Raw genomic sequence first — 23941 nt, 5'->3', positions numbered from 1 at the left:
AGTCTGAGGAACTTTTGGCACTGTTTGTTGGTGGCTTTCTTCTTGTGGATGGTGTTGCCATGGGTTCCCCCCTGGCCCCAGGTATTGCCAACTTGTACATGGAGCACTTTGAAGATGTGGCACTGAACACCACCCACCATAAACCAAAGGTGCTCTACAGATATGTAGACAACACTTTTGTAGTGTGGCCCCATGGCAAGGAAAATTTCAGGCGTTCCTACGCCATCTCAGTGGCATACGTGACAGCACCAAATTTACCATGGAGGTAGAAGAGAATGTCTGCCTTCCCTTCTTGGATATTTTGATCAAGAAAAATCCAGACAGTACATTGGGACACTCTGTCTACAGGAAGAAGATGCACATGGACTTATATCTCAATGATTAGAGCTACCACTATCCAGCACAATGTAACTCAGTACTGAACACCTTAGTACAAAGAGCCAGGTTGATCTGTGACAGCGAGAGTTTGCCGCGTGAGTTAGCACATCTGTGGGAAACCTTCCATAAGAATGGCTACACTGAGACAGATAAAACATGCCTTGCATGCAGACAAGATGTGGGAGGAGAAACCAGAAGAAGATGAAACAAAACGTGTGGCATTTCTGCCGCTTGCTGGACTGCCAACAGCCAATATCACAAGAATACTAAAGAAGCACGAAATAACAACCATCTTTTGCACACTGAAAAAAGTCAAAGATATACTTGGCTCAATCAAAGACCAATTGGGGCTGCAGATGCCAGGCATTTACAGTATTGAGTGCCAATGTAGGATAGAATATATCAGGCAGGCGCAACAATGTATCTCTCAGCACTGTACTTATGACTAGTACAGATGAACAAATCCACTGTAGCAGAACATAGCATTATTGAGAGACACACCTTTTAATTCGAAAAAATGTAGAAGCTGTGCAGTGACAACGGTTTCTGGGACTTGATCTTCAAAGAGGAAATGGAGATACATCTGCACAACAATTTAGTAAACAGGGATAGCGGTTTTCAGCTCAGTGCAGCATGGAATCCCACAATTAACAAAATACGTCAGGAACGCTCCAATCTGAAGGCAGTGGCATCCACAGACAGATGGGATAGCCCCCGGACTTCGATGCCGGTCCGCGCCACGGACCCCCCACCACCACCGACGTGGTACCCTACTTCCGGAGGAATGTGATTGGCCAGCCTACAGTATCGGATGATGGCCGAGCAGCTATATAGATATGCAGAACACAGCATCCCGACACTTTGCCAGAAGATGATGGATACGAAACTAATTGAAATGTTGCAACAAGACGATGCCACCACTCTGCTGATAACCTGAGAAGAATTCATCAGTGGAATATGCCGAGGAAGACTGAAATCAAATAGCTCTTTCACAGTCATCTGTCTTTGGTGGAAACTGGGAAAGGGAATTTTTTCACAATTATAGAGTAGACTGAGTCACTAATGACATTACTCATTATATCTCCTTTAAATTGTGCACTTCTAGCTGACTATGTTAGCACGGTCAATGTGCATCCTTTTTTAAGAATAAAAGTGCAGTAAGGTAAGCCTAATAGTAAAAAATTGCTCAGTCACTTCATAGTAAATCAATGTCCATCTTTGAAGATTCCAGTTCCATAACAGATTTTGTTTGAGAAGTATTTAATTAACTGCATATAATGTGAAGCAGTAACTCGTACTATACAGCTCTTGTCTTATTATGTATCTCATTTTCAGTAAAGAAATCTCTTATCTCATATTAACATTCAAAGGTTTCTTATTTAAAACATGAGAGAACTATTTATATAAATGATCAAGAACACTTGTATCCAAACACCATAGTATCCAAAATTAACTAATTATATTAATTTCCTAATAAAGAAAACCTTCCTCTATTTACATTCCACTGAATGGATTAGTGGAAACAGTATTTCTTGTTTTTATGAATTAATCTGCATTATTTATAGCATTACGAGCAATTTCTATTAATCAGTGTCCTATGCATTGACTCTAATAGCACAAAACAACTCATCACTTCATTTCCCATCATATGGAATTTATATAGCTTTATAGTGTGCATGTGTGTGTGTGTGTGTGTGTGTGTGTGTGTGTGTGTGTGTGTGTGTGAGAGAGAGAGAGAGAGAGAGAGAGAGAGAGAGATGTGAGAGAGAGAGAGAGAGAGAGAGAGAGAGAGTGTGAGAGAGAGAGAAAGAGATCTTCACTGTGTTTGTGACATTTGGAATGAAAACTGTATTAACTGTATTCAGAAAGATCATTTTGAAACAGATTTCTGTCAAGTGTTTTCCTCAAATTATCGGACATTGTTTCTTTCATTTTAGATACATTTGCACTGAGTGCTCTTCACATTTTGAATTATAGTTTTTGTTTCCTCTCTTCATGTCCTGATAGCTTGTCATTCTTATGAAAACAATGCTGAACATATTCCATGATCGTTTAGAAGGGCATTACAAGCATAATGAAATATATAATATATTGTTATTATGAAGTAACAACAGTTGGTTTCTGGTGGCCAAATAAGAATGATCTCGTACTGAATTGTTCTGGTGTCTCACGCAGCTTGAGCAATTGCTTCAAAAGTAATCTCTTGAGCATAAACCTCAGTGCTTTGTCTACATAGCTGAGTGTTTTATTTACTGCCAAGCAGATGGCCCGTGTTCAATTCCTGGTACTGCCACGGATTTTCCCTTCGTGGAAGTACTGGAATAAGATACAATCAGCCTCATGAGGTCAACTGATGAGCTACCTGAATGAGAAGTAACAGCTCCAAAGTCTGAAACCCTGACAGTAGCTGGGAGTGCAATGTGATGCCACCACACCCTTTCATACCCTATGCAAACACTGTAATTTGGTAGGGGATGCAACAGTAGCCAGTCAGTGTCATATCATCCTGTGAGCCTGATCACAGAAGTAGTGTTTTATTTATTTTAGTTTATTTTTTATTGTACTTCAACCAGTTAATGCAGTTTTAACAAGGCCATCGACCTGATGGAATTCAATGGAATGTTATACTCGAAGTATCTAGGCAAATAAGTTATGATGACGTAACTACTGTTCTCGGTTTAATGTTCGACAGCCATCTCTCTTGGGATTTTTTACTTTAAAAAAAATCAGTTTATGCAATGTGACAAGTTGTCAGTTATGAGCAAACACCTATTGCATATTTTGTGTTAGTGTCTCAACACTTTAACATCGACATAATGTAAGCGGAGGAGGGTTCTGGTGCAGCCAAGAATATAAAGAGCCTGTTAATCCTTAAAAAAGACAGTAAAGACTCTGTGGAATCTTAGTTATAATGAGTCACATTAAAGAATATTAAAGAGTGAGAAATTACTTACATTGCTATCAATATATATTTTTTAAACTGTTCAACTAACTTTAAAACATAAACAGAACACAGTCTGAACAAAGATGTATATATTTATAACAATATAACTATAAGTTACAACGTTACTTTCACCTGGAAAGGCATAACACAGAATGTGCAAATAGTGACTGCTAATATATAGTCATCAAATATCTCATAAGTTTAAAGGGAAGCTGTTTTGATTAATAATAAGTGTTATTATAGTATTAAACAATCTGTTCTAACCACAAGAACGCACAGAAAATGACAGACAAAACTCATTATTACATCTAGAAATAACTTGTACAAGAAGACATGCAGGGGAGTGGCTACACTACTAGTCCAATAATTCTAGTCAGAATGTCAATATGTAACTGAGGATGAGGTTAGTCAGGCCTGACTCTTTAAGCTGTTGGTTCACTGATGGCATGCACGGAGGAGAGGCTACACGTGCACCCGTGAGTGGCGGGCCCTGATAGTCCTAGCAGCTATTGGCTTCTGTGACCTGCCTTACAGCTGTACACCTGGATACTGGATGTGGAATCTATGCAGGTCACTACAAAATTCCTTTCAGAGAAAAAGACTATCTTCATTTGTACCAAATGTGTAACATATTTCCATAATTCAGAACAAATCTTGAATTCTTCTGTAATGAATAAATACATAAACAAAGCAACTGGAGAACAGAAAATCATGACCAATTGGATAAAAAATAATGAAGGTGTCTGTAATAACTAACACCACAGGCATATCAAAAAGAGATATAAAGAATGGAACATTTCGAGGAGGAAGCTCTCGAATCAGCACATCTAAAACCTGTCTGTTTCTTTAGATATGTGGCTGATACCTTCATTATCTGGCCACATGGAAGAGATAAACTGGCAGACTTCCTCACACATATTAACTCCAGACACGAGCATATTAAGTCCACCACAGAGATCGAAACGAAGGGGATGCTCCCTTTCCTAGATGTTTCGATTAAACGACAAGCTGATGGCACTTTGGGCCACGGCGTGTATAGGAAGAAGACGTGCACCGATTTGTACCTACGTGCGGATAGCTGCCACCACTCGGCACAAAAGAATGGCGTGCACAGAGCTCACACCATCTCTGACAGGGACAGTCTCGGACAAGAATTGGACTGTCTGAAGACCGTGTTTTGGAGGAACGGTTATGAGGAAGGACAAATTCGGAAGGCTCTACATCCCACACTTGCATAACCGGTGGAAACTGAGGATGAACCTCAGGAGGAGGCGGCCTTGCTATTATTTCATTTTGTGGGGACTTATCCAGAAAAATAGGACGCATTTTACATAAACACCGAGTGAAAACCATCTTCCGTCCTCCGAGCAAAACCGAGAGCCTTCTCGGTAGTGTCGATGACAACCTCGGTCTATGTAAATCAGGGGTTTATCAGATACCTTGCCAATGCGGGAATGTATACATAGGTCAGACCGTTCATACCACTGAGGACCGATGCTGAGAACATCGACGACACACTAGACTGCAACAGCCCAGTAAGTTGGCAATCACTGAGCATTGCCTGTAGGAACTCCACAGCGTGGATTATGACCAAACCAAAGTCCTGACACAGACTTCCAAATACTGGGACTGTGTTATCAAAGAAGCTATAGAGATTAGAGTAAGGGAGCCACAACTAAATCGTGACAGCGGTTACATCCTTAGCAAGGCGTGGGAACCCACGATCACCCAGATTGAGAAGGAAAAGGATCTTTCCCAGAGTGTACTGACTTTGGGGGAGGAGGGAAGAATAACGAGAGCGGTGCCGGCAGTCCCTCCTAAACGAGAAGACGTAGGATGCGGCACCCAGACGGCGGGAGAACGGACAACGGACCTGGACCGCGTGTGGGGCGTGGACCGCACCGACTTGTAGGAAGCACCTGAGGGAGGAGGGAGATTGTCCTATATATATCTGGCGCCAGCCCACCACCGGTCAGTACATTGGTGCACTGACGGTGGCAACGTGGTCGATTGCCAAAATATTGTGTCCTGTGCACAATCATACCAGGCTGTTCAGCCGAGATTTATTTCTTCAGATATAAAGTACATTTTAAAAGTGAGATAAATTGTGAGAAGGGCTTGTGGAAGGAAGGTGACACACACATTGAATGATGTCAAAAAAATAAATGTGAAACTGGGTTTCTAAGAAATATTTAGAAAATTTAAAATAAAAATCTAACAGATTTTGTATGCTGAATTGTTATTGTGAGTGAGGAAGTTCATTACAAGAAGACTACAGCAAAGTGGTGACACTGATTTCATCTGCTTGAAAGATCATGGTCAGTTGTTATTGGTATCTCCATTTCAAGTTTACTGAAATTTAATAAACGAGAATATTAGACCAAATGCATTTTGCTTTTAATTATGAAGCATCTTCAGTGGTCATTCTGCAAATTGGATACATATGTTTGTACATCTTTCATTTTTTAGATTACAAACAGCATTTTGTATATAAAGTTGTGCATTTTACTTATGGCGTTCCTGCGCCATGTTTGCCTGTTCTCCAGACCATGCTTCCTCCCTCTTGGTTAACATAAGTATCATAAGTAAATTGCACACCAACTTTTTATGCAAAACACTATTTTTAATTTAAAACACCAAAAATGTGTAAATATATGTATCCATTTGCAGAATGACCACATAAGATGGTTTATAAGTAAAAGTAAAATGCATTTGGTGTAAAGTTATCTTTACTTAAATTGCAATAAGCTTAAAATGGAGAAACTAATAATAACTTATTTTAAGAGTTGTTGTGGAAGGTAGCCATGCAAAGAAATGTATTACATTCAGTGTTTTCTGGGATGCTACAGGGATTTCTCTGAAAGGTTATCTTCCAAAGTGGAAAACAATAACTGACAACCACTATACAAGTCTTCTGGAACAACTGTATAAAATATTGTATAAGAAGAGGCCTATATTTAAAAATCAAAATGTTACCTTTCATCAGAACAGTCCACCTGCCCATTGAGTTAGTTATGTAATGGGAAAACACGCAAATCTGAAGTATAAATTGTTGGATCATCTACTCTGTTCACCAAAGTAGATACCTTTTGACTTACACCTGTTTTCATACATGAAGAAATTTTCTAACCGGAAAAATTTAGAGCTTGATGAAAGGTTTATGGCAACTATAGGTATGTTTGTAAAATATTGAGAATCACACTTCAAGAACTGCACCTAGTCACTGGAAAAATGTAAGATAAATTTCTTTTATTTAAAAGAGTGTGGTACCATAAAAAGGAAATTTTGACATAAAATACTTAACGAGTCCCTTCTGGGATAAAAAGTTTTACCTAATCCATAAATCTTAGAATTTAATAGCAGTGGATAGGGGTATTTGTGTTTTAAGTGTTTCTAAGTTACTTCTGAAATGAAGATAAGTATTAATTAGATGGAATTTGTATGAAGAAAAATTAAAACTTGACAGGTATTTTATTTTTCTTCATAACCTACAGCCCATGGAGCATGTAGTAACTCCTTTCACTTTAATCAGTGTGGTCATGAAATTGTTTTATACCAGTAAACTTTTTTGTTGTTAACTATGAACCAAATATTATCTCAGTTGTGTGCTGTGGTTTCATAACTAAGGTTTGTAGGTCTGCACATCTCATGTTGGTGCAAATCATGAAATTATGTAATTTTTAGAAGCTACTATGTACTGAAATTAACAGTCTACAATTTTTGAAGCTACCAGTAATACAATAAAATCTGTTTCTAAGTTGTTGCTCAGAATCAGCAGACTAATCTTGTTCACTTCTGAAAAGATTCTGCTTATAACAGAGAATCTAAATGCAAAAATCTATGGGTGATGTTTAAGGCAACTAATCTGTTTATTATTATAGGTTCATAACAAGTGAAAAATGTAGCAAACTGGCTGTCCATAAATTGATATATGGATACAAGTTACAAAATAAAAAATGACAAAAGCATTTACAAATAATAATTTAAATGTGTTTGTATACATTTACATTTACTGGTTACTTACCTACTGAGCTGCCAGTATGTGAAGATAACTATCACAAAAAGTGCAAAAAAGAGACCTCCTGAAACTCCTGCAGTGATGTAAACTGGAGTATTATCCTAAAATAAAAAGATGTTATGCAGACCATATTATCCTATTCCTTACTGATGATCTTAAGTGCAATACATTTGGATACTAATAATGTTATGAGGAAAAAAATTTAAAAATGGTTAATAGAATTTTACAGTGTACTAGATATGTAATAGAATTTACCAAGCAACAATTACAACAGCAGTTATCTGTATAGATGACACAAATTTGCATCCATATAAAATGTAAGCAGTGAAGATCATACAGTTACATAAATCATTAGTTATTAGAGTTATTAGAAACCTATTATTCCACAACTGTATACAGTGTAACAGACAAGAACAAGATGAATTTGAATCCCAGAACTACTTGAGTTTCTAGAATCTTCTGAAAACAAAAGTGGTAAATGAGGAAAAATAGGAAATAGCAGTTCATTCATCTTTTTGTTTCTTTACATGGAACTGGAAGAAGCACTAATGTCTCGTACAATAGGAAGTATCCTCTGCAATGTACTTCACAGTGGCTTGCAGGGTGTGGATGTAGATGTAGATGTATATGGTAGCTAAGACATGTAATCATTTAAGAGAAAGTTGGCAAATTAAAATATTTGTTACTTTTGCTCTATGACAGTAGTACAAAAAAGAATAAGTTCTGTGGGTGATGTAAATCAGTTTTGTATAGTATTGAAGAAAAATTTTCCATTCACAATAAATGGGTGTAAAGGAAATTTGACTTACATGATCTAAAGGAAAATCATATGCTAAATTATTAAGGCAATGAACTATGAAGCCGCAACCTTACTCACTTCATACATAATTTCTTAAAGTGCAAATTGCTTTTCTATTACTAATATTTAATCATATTTCAATGGACTTGAAGTGAAATGTCTCCCATATGGGTAATACCAACAATTAAAAAAAACTGAATCATGCTTTAGCTCTTTTTTTATTGTAGAATAAGGAACATTGTATTAATATAATTGTAGCTCCAGGTGATACTTCATGTAGAAGGGTGTAAAGCATGGATGATTCACTGTTTACAGTGAGTAAATTCGTATATGACACATCAAAACATTGAATCCAAATTCTTACAATTTATGTGCCATTAATTGTGTAATTTCCCACTTCTGTTCCTATCAAAAACTGTTATTTCTCGGCCTCATGTGCTAACTGGACATAATATTACAGACTTCTGTCTCCACAGTATGCATAATTTAAACTTTATAAAGACCCCATACTCAAGACCAGTACTATAAATGTTTGTGATGATACAGAAAGTTTCTGTTAGTGACAATGCATAATAAAAACTTTCAGAAGACACAAGTCCCAGTACTGCTAAAAGAAACACTTAAAACAGTTCATAGCACTCCTAACTTCCAGAACAGTAAGATCATCATTATGAGAAGGTATACCAATACTGTACTCAGAAATTTCTATGTAAGAAAAGATTTATAATAATTCAAAGAGAGCCTTCATGAATTCACAAAAAAACCACAAAGTTGTATTAGTAAAGGAAAATGGCTGTTTTATGACTTGGATATGTTTAATTAACTTGTATTAATAATAATAATTTGGACTATGTTTATCAATTGAGTAGCTTCATTTTTTTATATTTGGACTCTCTATATAAGAGAGAGGAAAATATACAAAACATATCAAGACAGTAATCATAGTAATATTGTGGGAGAGATTTTCAGCTGATGTGACTGTTCTGCAAATGATACTGACAATGTGACTATTTTACTTCCTTATAGTGTTCACTTGATCGTTAACGCACAAATACACAATGTTTGAACTGTAAGCTAGCTGACTTCCACAAGGGGTTGTGGGGAGGGACTGAAATGAGCCTGGCTCCCATGTAGGCTGCTATAGGCTGAGGAACCATGGAGGAGGAACAAGTCCATCTGCCTCCTGCAGTGCAGGTTCCCTAATCTGTGAAAGCAGACATCACAGATGGAAGTGTATATAGCGTACATGTTGTTTGTAATTCAGACTGAAATTGTGTGATGTATTGATATATTCTGTAACAATCTTATCACAAGGGAAGGGAACTGTATGAAATAGAAATAATATTTACAACACAATGAATGGCAGACTGTTTTTGGCATTTATTGAAGCTTTTGTACTTCATATTTCAAGAGGTGGAAGCTTTTGTACTTCATATTTCAAGAGGTGAGGTCATATGGTTTCACTGTCATCATGGTCTGTGTGTGTGTGTGTGTGTGTGTGTGTGCGCGCGCGCACACGTGCCCAACTCTTCCTCGCTTATACCAGATGTGACTGTACTTGTAATTATTTCTTCAATAGCAATTTTGACAACGTCATAACATATTTAATATTCTTCCCCTACCTCTTGCACTTTACTGCAGTATCCTTCCAAAACCTAAGCTGTAACTGATTATAATGAAGTAAATGATCTGATGGTTTTTCCTTTCAGCCAAAAATCCCACAGCACACAGTTTTTCGGCCTGGTTATTTGCATGAACTGAGTGTACAGAGTGAAGTACAAACCACTAACACAACAGACGAAAGTGGCTACCTCACCCAGTATTATCAGCTAGGTAATGATGGCTGTTACCAAAAATTAATGACTGACCAAAGCCTTCTGACACTTACCAACTTATACTAGTTCAGGTTCAGGGAACTAATAGAAACAGAAATTTCCCAACAAACTACATCAGATGCTGATGTAGGTTGGTCTGTATGTGATAAATTTGGCAAAGTGTCTGCTACTCAAACAATTCAAAATAGGGCTTATATGTTGTAGATTCTATATCACTGAGATTTTGCTGTTAACAAATAAAAGAATTTGCTCTTCTCTCATGAATTCTGCTTTAGTTTCTAGAATGATTTTCATCACATGTTCATCTGTAGGAGAAATTTTGGCAAGTGAAATCATGAGAAAATCATAGGAAGTAGGAAATTAGCTGGAGACGTTGTGGAAATGGTGTTGGGAGGCTACATGTTGCGTGAGTGTATAAAGCATCATATATATATATATATATATATATATATATATATATATATATATATATATATATATATATATATATATATATTCTTGATGAGGCAACAGTTTGTTGCGAAAGCTTGAATTTTGTGTTTATGTTTGTGTTCGTTTGTGTGTCTGTTGACCTGCCAGCACTTTCATTTGGTAAGTCACATCATCTTTGTTTTTAGGTATATAATATATCTAAAAACAAAGATCATGTGACTTACCAAACGAAAGCGCTGGCATGTCGATAGACACACAAACAAACACAAACATACACACAAAATTCTAGCTTTCGCAACCAATGGTTGCCTTGTCAGGAAAGAGGGAAGGAGAGGGAAAGACGAAAGGATTTGGGTTTTAAGGGAAAGGGTATGGAGTCATTCCAATCCCGGAAGCGGAAAGACTTACCTAAGGGGGAAAAAAGGACGGGTATACACTCGCACACACACACACACATATCCATCCACACATATACAGACACATATATGTCTGCTTGTGTCTGTATATGTGTGGATGGATATGTGTGTGTGTGTGTGCGAGTGTATACCCGTCCTTTTTTCCCCTAAGGTAAGTCTTTCCGCTCCCGGGATTGGAATGACTCCTTACCCTCTCCATTAAAACCCAAATCCTTTCGTCTTTCCCTCTCCTTCCCTCTTTTCTGACAAGGCAACCATTGGTTGCGAAAGCTAGAATTTTGTGTACATTATTTTCTCATTCTAGAGGTGCAGTTGTTTGAGACTTCCTTTCATGGATCATCATACCAACCTACAACAAGCCACTTAATGGATGAATTTGTTGCAGGTGACTACATCCACCATAAGGACTGAGCAGCAGTGACTCCAGATTTGAATTCTATAAAAAATGTCTGAGTACAATGGGGAGGAAATTTTCAATCTGAAACTTCTGGAAATTTTCAATCTGTGAACCACCACTAGTAACTCTTCTAGATCCCCATACAGATATTTCTCACTGATGGAATTAACTGCCCACAGAGATCTTGCATTACCTCATAGAGAGCATACTCTATATGCATGTTAGGAATGAACATATGCCATATTAAATGTTTTGTCATCTTGGGAGAGAGTTTCTGAGTTTGAAAACTTTATAAAAAATATATTTAAGTTTAGAAATTTGATGATAATTACAACTGCAACTCCAAGAACATAGTATGTAACAAACTTCAAATTGGCCTGATGTATACTACATTCTTGAATATGCAAGTGATTAGCATTTCAGTACAATTGTAAAAAGTAGTTAGAAGTAATACCACTACACTATTTATCTGAGGGAAGATTACACAGTAGGTTTCTTATTCATTAACCACATTTTAATATTGCTTATTTACAAGGAGAAACATCTGACACAACATGTCAGAATTCAACAGCAGCAGGATTGTGAGCAATTGAGACTGTGCATTATTGTTCCATAATATGTTATTCATGCTATTCACAATCCCATGACTCATGGCTGTACAAGATCATACAGCCCTGTTACAGACCTTGGGTCAGAAAATGGGCTTGGTTGTATCAAGTATCAATGCAAACAGTGTGACAGGATCATTGGACACAGAAGTGACACCATGTTACCTTTTCAGACAGGTTGTTGTTCTGGATTCTGCATCACAATATAAGTGTCCATGTGTGGAGGCTCTGAAGGTAACAAAAACTGACAGATTGCTTTTGTCATTAACATTAGGGCACACCACTGGCAATTTTGACATTAGATATTACATGCATTAGGGCTGGTTGCTGTGCATTACTTTTGAGGTCTCCACAATGGTACCTTTCAAGAAGATAACTTACGACCATATGTTGCCCGTGTTGTCCTGATATACCTCAAAACAGAAAGCACTCAACTCTTTCCCTTATTATCACTTTCTCCAGATACCTCAACAATTAAAAATTCTGGTCATGGGTTGCCAAGAGATTGAAATGCCACCATTTGACTGTCACTATTATTGATGAACTCCGGCATAGAGTTGAAACAGCATAGAATGGCATACCCTTAACTGTCAGCCAAGCTCAGTTCAGCTTGATGCCCAGTCATTGTTGCTGCCAGAGATCTGTGTACTAAATTTCCCACCTTCTGTACACACAAATCGCCTGCAAATTTAATAACATACTATTCCTAGTGTAACATACACTGGAGAGCCAAAGAAACTGGTACACCTGCTCAGTATCATGTACGGCCCCCTCGAGCACGCAAAGGTAGAGCGACACGACATGGCATGGACTCAACTAATGTCTGAAGTAGTGCTGGAGGGAACTGATGCCATGAATCCTGCAGGACTGCACATAAATCAGTAAGAGTACAAGATCTCTTCTGAACAGCATGTTGCAAGGCATCCCAGATATACTCAATAATGTTCATGTCTAGGGAGTCTGGTGGCCAGCGGAAGTGTTTAAACTCAGAAGAGTGTTCCTGGAGCTACGCTGTAGCAATTCTGAATGTGTGAGGTGTTGCATTATCCTGCTGGAATTGCCCAAGTCCGTTGGAATGCCCAATGGACATGATGAATAGATGCAGGTGATCAGACAGGATGCTTACGTACTTGTCAGCTGTCAGAGTTGTGTCTAGGTCCCATATCACTCCAACTGCACATGCCTAACACCATTACAGAGCCTCCACCAGCTTGAACAGTCTCCTGCTGACATGCAGGGTCCACAGATTCACTAGGTTGTCTCCATACCCATACACGTCCATTCACTCGATACAATTTGAAATGAGACTCGTTCGATAGGGCAACATGTTTCCAGTCATCAACAGTCCAATGTCAGTGGTGATAAGCCCAGGCGAGGTGTAAAGGTTTGCATTGTGCAGTCATCAAAGGTACACAAGTGGGCCTTCATCTCCAAAATTGCATATCGATGACGTTTTGTTGAATGGTTCACGTACTGACACTGGTGGTCCAGGATTGAAATCTGCAGCAATTTGTGGATAGGTTGCACTTCTGTCAGATTGAGTGATTCTCTTCAGTCATCATTGGTCCCGCTCTTGCAGGATCTTCTTCTGTCCGCATCGATGTCAGAGATTTGATGTTTTACTGGATTCCTAATATTCACGGTACACTCATGAAATCATTGCATGGGAAAATCCCCACTTCATCACAACATCAGAGATGCTGTATACTGACTATAAGACCATGTTGAAATCCACTTAAAATCTTGATAACCTACCATTGTAGCAACACTGACCCATCTAACAGCTGCGCCAGACACTTGTTGTCTTACATAGGCATGCCAACCACAGTGTTGTATTCTGCATGTTTGCATATCTCAGTATCTGTATAACTACTATTCAAAATGATTCTGTTCTGGTGCATTTGTATCTTAAAACATAATGTACTTTTATAGTTTTGTAGCACTGATTTTTCTGATTATAAAAATATGTAACTTTCCTAGAATAACATTTTGGTTTTTAAAATGTTCAGATTAGAAAATTTAACTTTTCTGAAAATTCTTGTGGGCTTTGGACATCCCCGTGCACATTAAACCTCTGCTTCATAAAATAATACATATCATTTTGCCATTTTTTTGCTTATACAGACTAAAATTAATCCAGATAGCTTCACTGACTAATGTGTTTTTGTATTTTTTTTACTTTTGTTGTAATTATATTATTATTAAAGCTGTAAATACTGAGTACTTTACAATTTTTTAGTTATTGTAGCATGTGTGTCTTTATGCAGGCATTGCATACAAAGTCATAGTTAGGGCTGAGCAGTTAAACAGTATAGATGTTATGTGTTAGTCAGCATTTCATAATCATCTGGTAAAACTCCATGTCAGTTAGGTGGTGAACCTTCAGTCATCACCATGCTATTATTAAGTCTGTGATGAGTATTCAGTCAGTGCAAAACTTTGTCATTCACTTTATTAGTCAGTCATGCTTGAGCAGTCAAGGTGTTAGTTATTTGTGTTGTCACTTGTAAAATTTTGGTAGAATATTCATAGACTATGCGAACTGCTGACTTATGTTTTACTGCCTGGCAAAATTACTACTTAAAAGTTTATCATTGTATGTTAGTACAATAAAGATAAATCAACTAAAAAGTAAATCTGACTGTGTTGTGGTGAATTATTATTAACTGTTTAATTCACTTAGTAGTTATCATAACACAGTTTTGAAGATCAACATCAAAGACACTTAAGAGAAAAAAAAAGGAAAAAAAACATGTCGGTTGCTTTACAGGGTCTAAAAAGAGCAATAAAGCACTGATTGGGAGTGGGGTGGGAAGGGTGGTTGAGAGTGATGGGTTCAGTGTAGTGGTACTACCAGATAGGAGTAAGAAGTAGGTTAGATAGTTTCCTCAAAAGACATTAAGAATCTTTTTCCAGTTGTAGGATGGCAGCTGTCTTGATAGGGTGCAGGAAATCACTGCCACACCATTACAGAATGTGAAATCCACACAATATCCTACTCATTCCTATACCATCATGAGACATTTCCTTGCGGGTATCCCAGATGTAAGACCTTAATCATATACCAATCCACCACCTCAAACTGCAGCTCTGTCATGTGTATTTCCTACCCAATCAAAGGTAGAAGTGAAAGCAGCCAGGACATCCACAAGTGTGGTGCACAGTACATATGATAACTAACTAGCTGCTGAACATGCTGCATACTACAACATAATTCTCTTCAAACAAGGCTGCATTATGTGTAGCCCAAAACCAACTGCTCTGAGCTACACAGGAAACTGTCATTCCAGCATATCATCTACTGTTGCAATTCATCTTCAATGATGCTCTTCCTCCCTACCATCACCAGACTCTGTAAACTACATAGGTGGTATCTGGTTGCTGTAGGATATCCTCTGTTTTAATATTCCTCACTTAAAACTCCATTAATCCCATGCTTTAGCTTCTCTCATTCTATGTATTTGCAGTAATTATTTACTCTGCTTTTATTTTCCATCCAGAGATTCTGCTAGCACAACAAAGTTATCACTCACAGGCAGGGGCAGCTAGTATAAGATACCCACCAGATAGACCTATTACATGCATTCTGTGGATGGGCAAACCACTTGCCCAACATTGCTCACATGCATTCATACTCTGTGGAACAGTCATATAAGCTATGGCCTGTCGGCCTTACTGCCGCCCATGTGTTAGCTGTTTTCACACACCTGACACTTGTACCCATTGGTGCCCGGCTGCCTACCAGCATGCACATGAGCTAGAAGAGCCTGGCCTTGACCTTGCACCCCCATGTCCCCATACATATTTCTCCCTTTCTCTCTTTCCCATCCACTCATACACCTCCCTCCTTGTAATCTACTACTCCTTCTCTCCTTCTTCTCCTCCCCCCTCCCTCCTCCCCCCCTCCTGCTCTCTCTCTCTCTCTCTCTCTCTCTCTCTCTCTCTCTCATCACAAACATACATGCATACACACACTGACACACACTTACACTGATGAGCCAAACCTTAACCACCTGCATACTTGCATGTTTGTCCACCTTAGGAAAAGAAAACGAGGAACAGTTCTCATTTATGGATTTGAAAAGTCCTTGGTAGGTTTCTGGAGGTATTTGGTACCAGATGTCTCTGAATAGATCACGTAATTCCCATAAATTATGGACAGTTGATTTGTGAACACAGAGCGAGTGTCTGAAAGTGTCCCAGATGTGTTTCATTAGGCTTAGATTAAAGGAATTTGGCAGTCAAGACATCAACATGAGTTCCCTACCATGCTCCTCAAAACACTGTAACATGGTTCTGATCTTTGACAAGGGCAGTTACCCTGCTGGGAGATGCTTTTGCTGTCAGGGAAGACATCAAGCAAGACAGAATGCAGGTAATCAGCAGTAATTTTCATGTAAAACTTCCTGGCAGATTAAAACTGTGTGCCACGCCGAGGCTCGAACTCGGGACCTTTGACTTTCGTGGGCAAGTCCTCTACCAACTGAGCTACCCAAGCACAGCTCACACCCCATCCTCACAGCTTTACTTCTGCCAGTACCTCGTCTCCTACCTTCCAAACTTTACAGAAGCTCTCCTGCGAACCTTGCAGAACTAGCACTCCTGAAAGAAAGGATATTGCGGAGACATGTCTTAGCCACAGCCTGGGGGATGTTTCCAGAATGAGATTTTCACTCTGCAGTGGAGTGTGTGCTGATATGAAACTTCAGGAGAGCTTCTGTAAAGTTTGGAAGGTAGGAGACAAGGTACTGGCAGAAGTAAAGCTGTGTGGACGGGGTGTGAGCCGTGCTTGGGTAGCTCAGTTGGTAGAGCACTTGCCCACGAAAGCCAAAGGTCCCGAGTTCGAGTCTCGGCCTGGAAGTTTCATATCAGCACACACTCTGCTGCAGAGTGAAAATTCTCATTCTGGAAATTTTGATGTAGTCCACAGATGTCATAGTGCCTTGGATTACTCCCATGGATCTCAGTCTGGGTGAATGCCCCCGCCCCTCCCCCCTTACCCCCTCCCTCCCCCTCTCCATCATAGCACAATACTGCTCCGATCAGCCAGTGACCAGTGTCAATGGCTCAATGCATGTTTTGAGCAACCATTCACCTGGATTACAGCACATCTGGTCACGACCACTCACTGGGTGTAACAAGAAACATCAAAGTCATTAAATTCTTATCTATGCTGTATTTCACTCAGCTTTATTATTCAGTTTATAGTTTTCAGATTACTGATTATAAAATTATAATTAATTTTCATGAAATATTCTAAACTTATGTCATTAAAACCATATGCTATTCATAATTCAAATCAACTAACAGTTGTCTATTTTAGGCTTGACCTACCATGTCTAAAAGCACATGTTTTTTATGTTTCTAATGAAAATCTTACTTTATTCTGAAAACTGTATATTTAAAAAGTTATACTAATTCAAAATTGTCAATTTGATGAAGTTTTATCTTAAAATGTGATCAATTGTTACAAATGTGTAACCTCGATTTTCCTGCTTGCAAAAATGTTAAGTGTCCAAAATAACATGCTACTTTGTAAGATATTCAAATTAGAAAATCTAACTAGAAAATTCTTGGTGGTCTTTGGTAATCCATATGTGCAATAAAACTTCCAGAGCAGAAAATAATACCTATCACTTTGGCATTTTTTGATTATAAAGCTTATAGATAATCAAAATATCTTCACTGCATCATATGTTTTTGTATTCTTTCCTTTTGCTGTTTTTTTATATTATTATAGAAGATGTAATTATGGAGTATTTTACCATTTCGTAATTTCTATACTATGTGCATCTTTCTGTAGGTGTCGTGCACAAATCCGTAGACAGTCGTGGGCAAACACTCAATTAGTTCAGACAATGTGTTTATTGAGTTAGAGGTGGTGGGTATTCAAACAGTCCAAATGCTACGTTATTCAGTCTGCATCTGTAAACTTGAATATTTTTTAGTCAGCTTCCTTAGTCCACCTCTGGTAGTCAAAATTTAAACAATTATGTTGGTTGGAGCTGGAAAATCAGCAGTCTTTGTGCAGCCTCTCATGTGTTACAAATCAGTCTGCTGCTGCTGCCCTAATTTTTTTTCCCTTATAACTGTTTACATAAGAATTTTCACTGTGTTTCTAATGTTGCTGACGATTTTCTGTCTTAATGTTGATTAGGTGTTCATTTACACATTATTCCCTTAGAGATAGGATGCTATCAATGTTTTTCTCCCTGGTATTGGTACTATAAGAGTTGAAAATTTAATTGTGATGGGGCTCTGGAATTCAATAGTAGGAGAAGGACGAGAAGGAAAAATAGTAGGTGAATATGGACTGGGAGAAGGAATGAAAGAGGAAGCCACCTGATAGAATTTTGCACAGAGGATAATTTAATCATTGCTAACACTTGGTTTAAGAATCATAAAAGAAGAATGTATACATAGAAGAGGCCTGGAGACACTGCGAGGTTTCAGACTGATTATGTAATGGTTAGACAGAGATTCAGGAACCAGATTTTAAGCTGTAAGACATTGTCAGGGGCAGATGTGGACTCTGACCACAATTTACTGGTTATCATCTGTACATTAAAACTAGAGAAATTAGAAAAAGGTAGGAAATTAAGGAGATGAAACCTGGATAAATTGAAAGAACCAGAAGTTGTTGAGAGTTTCAGAGGGATCATTAGGCAACAGCTGACTAGAACAGGGGAAAGAAATACAGTTCACGAGATGAAGTAGTGAAGGCAGCAGAGCATCAAATAGATAAAAGGACAAGACCTAGTAGAAATCTTCAGATAACACAAGAGATATTGAATTTAACTGAAAATAAAAAAAAAAAAATGCAGCAAATGAATCAGATGAAAGGGAATACAAACTTTTAAAAAATGAGATTAACAGGAAGGGCAAAATGGCTAAGCAGGAATGCCTAGAGGACAAATGTAAGAATTTAGAAGTGTAATTCACTAGGGGAAAGATAAATATTGCCTACAGGCAAATTAAATAGGCCTTTGGGAAAAAGAGAAGCAGCTGTATGAATATCAAGGGCTCAGATGGAAAAGCAAAGAAGGGAAAGCTGAAAGGTGGAAGGAGTGTATAACGGCTCTATACAAGGGAAATGAACTTGAAGGCAATATTATAGAAAGGGAAGTGGATGTGGATGGGGAAAAGATGGGAGATGTGATACTGTGAGGAGAATTTGGCAGAGCTATGAAAGGTCCAAGTTGCAACGAGGCTGCGGGGATAGACAATATTTTGGCAGAACTACTGATAGCCTTGGTAAAGCCATCTATAACAAAACCCTTCCATCTGATGTGCAAGATAATGTGACAGGAGAGATACCCTCAGATTTCAAGAAGAATGTAGTAGTTCCAATTCCAAAGAGGGCAAGAGCTGACAGGTGTGAAAATCATTGAACTATCAGTTTGATAAGTCATGATTGCAAAAATTCTAACATGAATTTCTTACAGAGGAATGGAAAAACTGGTGGAAGCTGACTTCCGGGAAGATCAGTTTGGATCCCACAGAAATGTACAAACACATGAGACAGTATTTACCCTACAGCTTATCTTAGAAGATAGACTAAGGAAAGGCAAACCAACATTTGTAGACTAAGAGAAAGTTTTGACAATGTTGACTGGAGTACTCTCTTTAAAACTCTGCAGATAGCAGGGGTAAAATACACGGAGGAAAAGGCTATTTACGACTTGTATAGAAATCAGACAGGACGGGTATGAAAGGGAAGCAGTGGTTGAGAAGAGAGTGAGACAGGGGTGTATCCTATCCCCAATGTTATTCAATCAGTACATTGAACAAGCAGTAAAAGAAACCAAAGAAAAATTTGTATCAAGAATTAAAGTTTTAGGAGAAGAAATAAAAACTTTAAAGGTGTGCCAATGACATTGTAATTCTGAGGCAGCAAAGGACTTGGAAGAGCAGCTGAATGGAATGGACAGTGTCTTGAAAGAAAAATATAAGATGAACATCATCACAATCAAAACAAGGATAATGGAATGTATTCAGATTAAATCAGGGGATAGTAATGAAATTATATTAGGAAACAAGACACATAGTACGTGAGTTTTGCTATTTGGGCAGCAATATAACTAGTGATGGCTAAGTAGAGAGGATATAAAATATAGACTGGCAATGACAAGAAAAGCCTTTCTGAAGGAGAGAAATCTTTTAACATTGAATATAGATTTATGTGTTAGAAAGGTTTTTCTAAAGGTATTTGTATGGAGTGTAGCCATGCATGGAAATGAAACATGGATGATAAACAGATTAGATAAAAAGGGAATAGGAGCTTTCAAAATGTGGTGCTACAGAAGAATGCTGGAGATTAAATGGGTCAGTCATGTAACTAATGAGGAACTACTGAATGGGATTGGGGAGACAAGAAATTTGTGGCCCAACTTGACCAAAAGAAGGAATCGGCTGGCAGGACACATTATGAGACATCAAGAGATCACCAACTTACTACTAGAGCAAAGCGTGGGGGGTAAAAATTGTGGAGGGGGTCCAAGAAATGAATACGGTATGCAGATTCAGAAGGATGTAGGTTGCAGTAGTTATTTGTAGATGTAGGGGCTTGCACAGGATAGAGTAGCATGGAGAGCTGCATCAAACCAGTGTTTGGACTGAAGTCCATAACAACAACAACATTGGCACTATACAAATCTGTATCATATTTTGACTATTTATTGAGGAATACAACAATGAATGGGATTGGGGAGACAAGAAATTTGTGGCCCAACTTGACCAAAAGAAGGAATCGGCTGGCAGGACACATTATGAGACATCAAGAGATCACCAACTTACTACTAGAGCAAAGCGTGGGGGGTAAAAATTGTGGAGGGGGTCAAAGAAATGAATACGGTATGCAGATTCAGAAGGATTATCAAATAAAGGAACACACAGTTTTCAGAAAAGTGTCTCAAGCTTATGGAGCTAAAATGGTAGCCAAGAATTTTTTTGGATACAGAGTGATGAAGGAAATTTCAATGAGCAAAAGTACTTGTAAATTAAAAATAAATTTACTGTTATGAAGTCTAGAGCTATAATGAAAAGAAAAATTGGGACTTTAACATCATGAAGGTTTGAATGTAATGAAAGGCATGAGTTTTATGACAGAAGAATAGTTGAGATGTTCATGAAAACTAAGGGGCTCATGCCCCATGAATCTGGATGGCAAAGATGTAATTTAAAAACCTTGAGCTGAGGCTCCATGAAAGGTGTTTCCAGGTAACCTGTTAACAGATCCATAGCCAGGGAGGTTATTTTACCTCTAGAATATTTTACTGCCATAATCATTAAACTATACGTTGGAGCAATATGCCCTTGGGAAATGTAATTACTGTTGTTTCCACATGCTTTCAGCAATATACAGTACCGACACAGCAAGGCCATTTTGGCCAATGTTACAAGGCTAAATCATCCAGATTGTTACCTCTGTAATTGCTAAAATGGTTGCCACCCATATGTTAGTTTGATCTCTCTACAGGTACCCTTCTGGTGTGGTCACACATACATAACAGACATCTGTAGTGTTGATGCATGCAAGCCATTTCACTTTGATTATTTCTGTGTTTGGTTTCATGCTAAATATTCACATGTGTAGATTTCATAGAAATTTAAATCTACAGTTAAATTTAATACCCAACAATGATACATACAGGTATATCATATATTTGATAGATTAATCTAAAGAGTGAGAACTGTACAGTAGAAATGATTTCAATTTGTTTTAAAATAGTTTTTCATTACCTAACAATACCTTTAATTCAAATATTTTTATGACTACATTCTTTGTGCCCTTCTGTGCAAGAGTAAGTGTAAATTGTGATTAGCAGAGGCCCCTTTTATTCCTAGTGGTATATTTATGAATGTTATTTTCAAATTGTAACTTAAGAAAACAATAACAAGAGAAAATATGTACTGTGATGCTTTTGTTAAACTGCCTAGTGCAACTGTTTGTTTTAATTGTTGCCTATATGAGATCTGAGGGTGTGCACCAGGTATTATCCAAGACGTTCAATGAGAACTTTGTGTTTAGGTGTGGAACTGCCCCAAAATCTAATTTCATGTGTTATTAATGAATGGAAGTGTGCAAAATAAGTTGAATTTTTTGGTGCTTTCAACAAAAAAACTTCAGGCAGACAAAGCAAATGTTACTTAACTTAATCATTTGGGAAGCTCTATACTATGTGACTTCCAATTCAACTTCTTACAGAATGCTCATCCAAGAATTCTGAACATTTGATTTTACATATTTTCTTTTTAATATAATCTGTTATTATAGGTGATGTCATATCTTGCCTTTTTACAGAACTGAATTAATTTGTTTTTTTATTAAGTTAACTGACAGACAATTTACTGGAATGGAAAATGAAAAACGTTAATTTATGAACAGAGCATAGTGATGTATAGAACATAGTGACAGCTAAAGGTACCAGTATGAGATTATTAATAAGCTGTGAATCAGATTGATTTTTAGATCTGACTGAACAATATGTAAGATTTCCCATTTATCAGGTTACTAAAGTACTGGAGTCCTAACTGAAAACACCATGAGCCCAAGCATGCTGATGGCTTCTCACAAGGTTTGTTCTGTTGCCTGGCAGATTAAAATTCAGTCAATGGTATCAAAGAGCTATTACTACATTCTTACATCATTTAAATAGTAATTTTGATAAGAAAGTAAATAAATACACCTCCAAGCAATTTGGAAGAGATATTTTGAGTATAATATAAGAAAGACCTGTAGTGCTTTCCAGTAAATCTTCAGGAAGGTCATTTCTGTGAAGATAGTTACGTAATGTAATAAAATATATGTGGGAATATAAAAGGCACTTCTGCACAGAAAAAGTAAATATCTTTATACAGATGGTAGCCAAGGAAACATGGGAAAACATATTTTCAAAAACAACAACCAAAGACTTGTGCAACACTTTTTCTAGTACTTTCATGTTTCTATTTGAGATGTGTTTTACCAAAAAGCTTACAAAAATCAATGTCATACCAAGGAACAACAGCCAGTGGATATCACCTGCCATCAGAGTATCTAGTCAAACTCTAAAACATTTCAGTCAAATCAAAAGAAACAATGAAAATAAACAATTCACAGACTACCTTAAGATGTATTTATATTTATGCCAAATTATATGCATCAAAGGAACACATGCTACATTTTTACTGTTATATAAGAGTAACGATAAGCACTAAATATGAGCATTTTAATAATTTTTACTTTTATTTTGACAACTTAGTCACACCTTTTAATTTTTTAATTGGGGGCAGTTGGATAGAGAGAGAAAATTGGAGATCCCCAAGCACCCCCTTCCAAAGAAGAAAGAAACACAGAAAGATGGAAGAGATACTAATCATCCTGCCATACACTGGAAAAATGGTCTGTTTCTGTATAAACAGTATGGCAGTTCCATTTTTTCTCCAATATCAAATATAACTGGCATGAACCCAATAATTAATTTTAAAAGATACTTCCAGCAGTCAAGGAAACACATCAAGGTTCCTCGATGCTCCATTCTGACAGAATACAACAATAAAATGCATGGAACAGATTGAATGTGTCAAAATGTGAATCAGTACAGGATAAATATCCATAACAGGTAATAGTACTGGGCAATTCAGTTGGTTATTGGATACCACTGTACACAATGTACTGATACTCTACCACAAAAAATGATAAGGAGTCAAACAGAAATTGTGCATCTCTACTTGAGGAGTGCTTGAGCATACCCTGTACTGCAGGAGTAAAGTAGATAGGATCCAGTTTGATGGAATGAAGCACCTGATTGCAAAAATATGGGATCCCAAAAAAGAAGACAATGTGTTGGAACAAACAGTAAGACATCAGCATGTACCCAGTGCTGTGTAATTTGGGACAGTGTGTAGAATGTTTTGCTGCTATCATACCATGTAATTTTTTGTTTTTGATTTTTAATTTGTACTCGTGTTTAATTTATTTCATTCAGTACAAAAATGTGTAATCTTTTGATATGCATGTCTCATTTTCTCTCAACAGTGTTTAGCATTACATATATATGGCACGGTATATTATTTTTTCACTTTAAATGTTCTTTTCAATGTAACAAACAAGCTGAAAGTAATCAATGTAAA

General features: G+C 37.5%; 1 protein-coding gene across 2 annotated transcripts in view; it reads right to left on the bottom strand.

The window, feature by feature from the left end:
• LOC126183720 (uncharacterized) overlaps positions 1–23941 on the bottom strand; it is an 89868-nt gene that overhangs the window by 65648 nt on the left and 279 nt on the right. For both annotated transcript variants that reach the window (XM_049925909.1, XM_049925910.1), the window contains exon 2: positions 7347–7441. In XM_049925909.1, coding sequence (XP_049781866.1) covers positions 7347–7441 — 95 coding nt within the window. The remainder of the gene's footprint in view (positions 1–7346; positions 7442–23941) is intronic.

The sequence above is a fragment of the Schistocerca cancellata genome, chromosome 4 (assembly GCF_023864275.1).
Source record: "Schistocerca cancellata isolate TAMUIC-IGC-003103 chromosome 4, iqSchCanc2.1, whole genome shotgun sequence".
Classification (NCBI taxonomy): domain Eukaryota; kingdom Metazoa; phylum Arthropoda; class Insecta; order Orthoptera; family Acrididae; genus Schistocerca; species Schistocerca cancellata.
The sequence above is the reverse complement of the archived record's forward strand: the minus strand, read 5'-3'. Positions and strand labels throughout refer to the sequence as shown.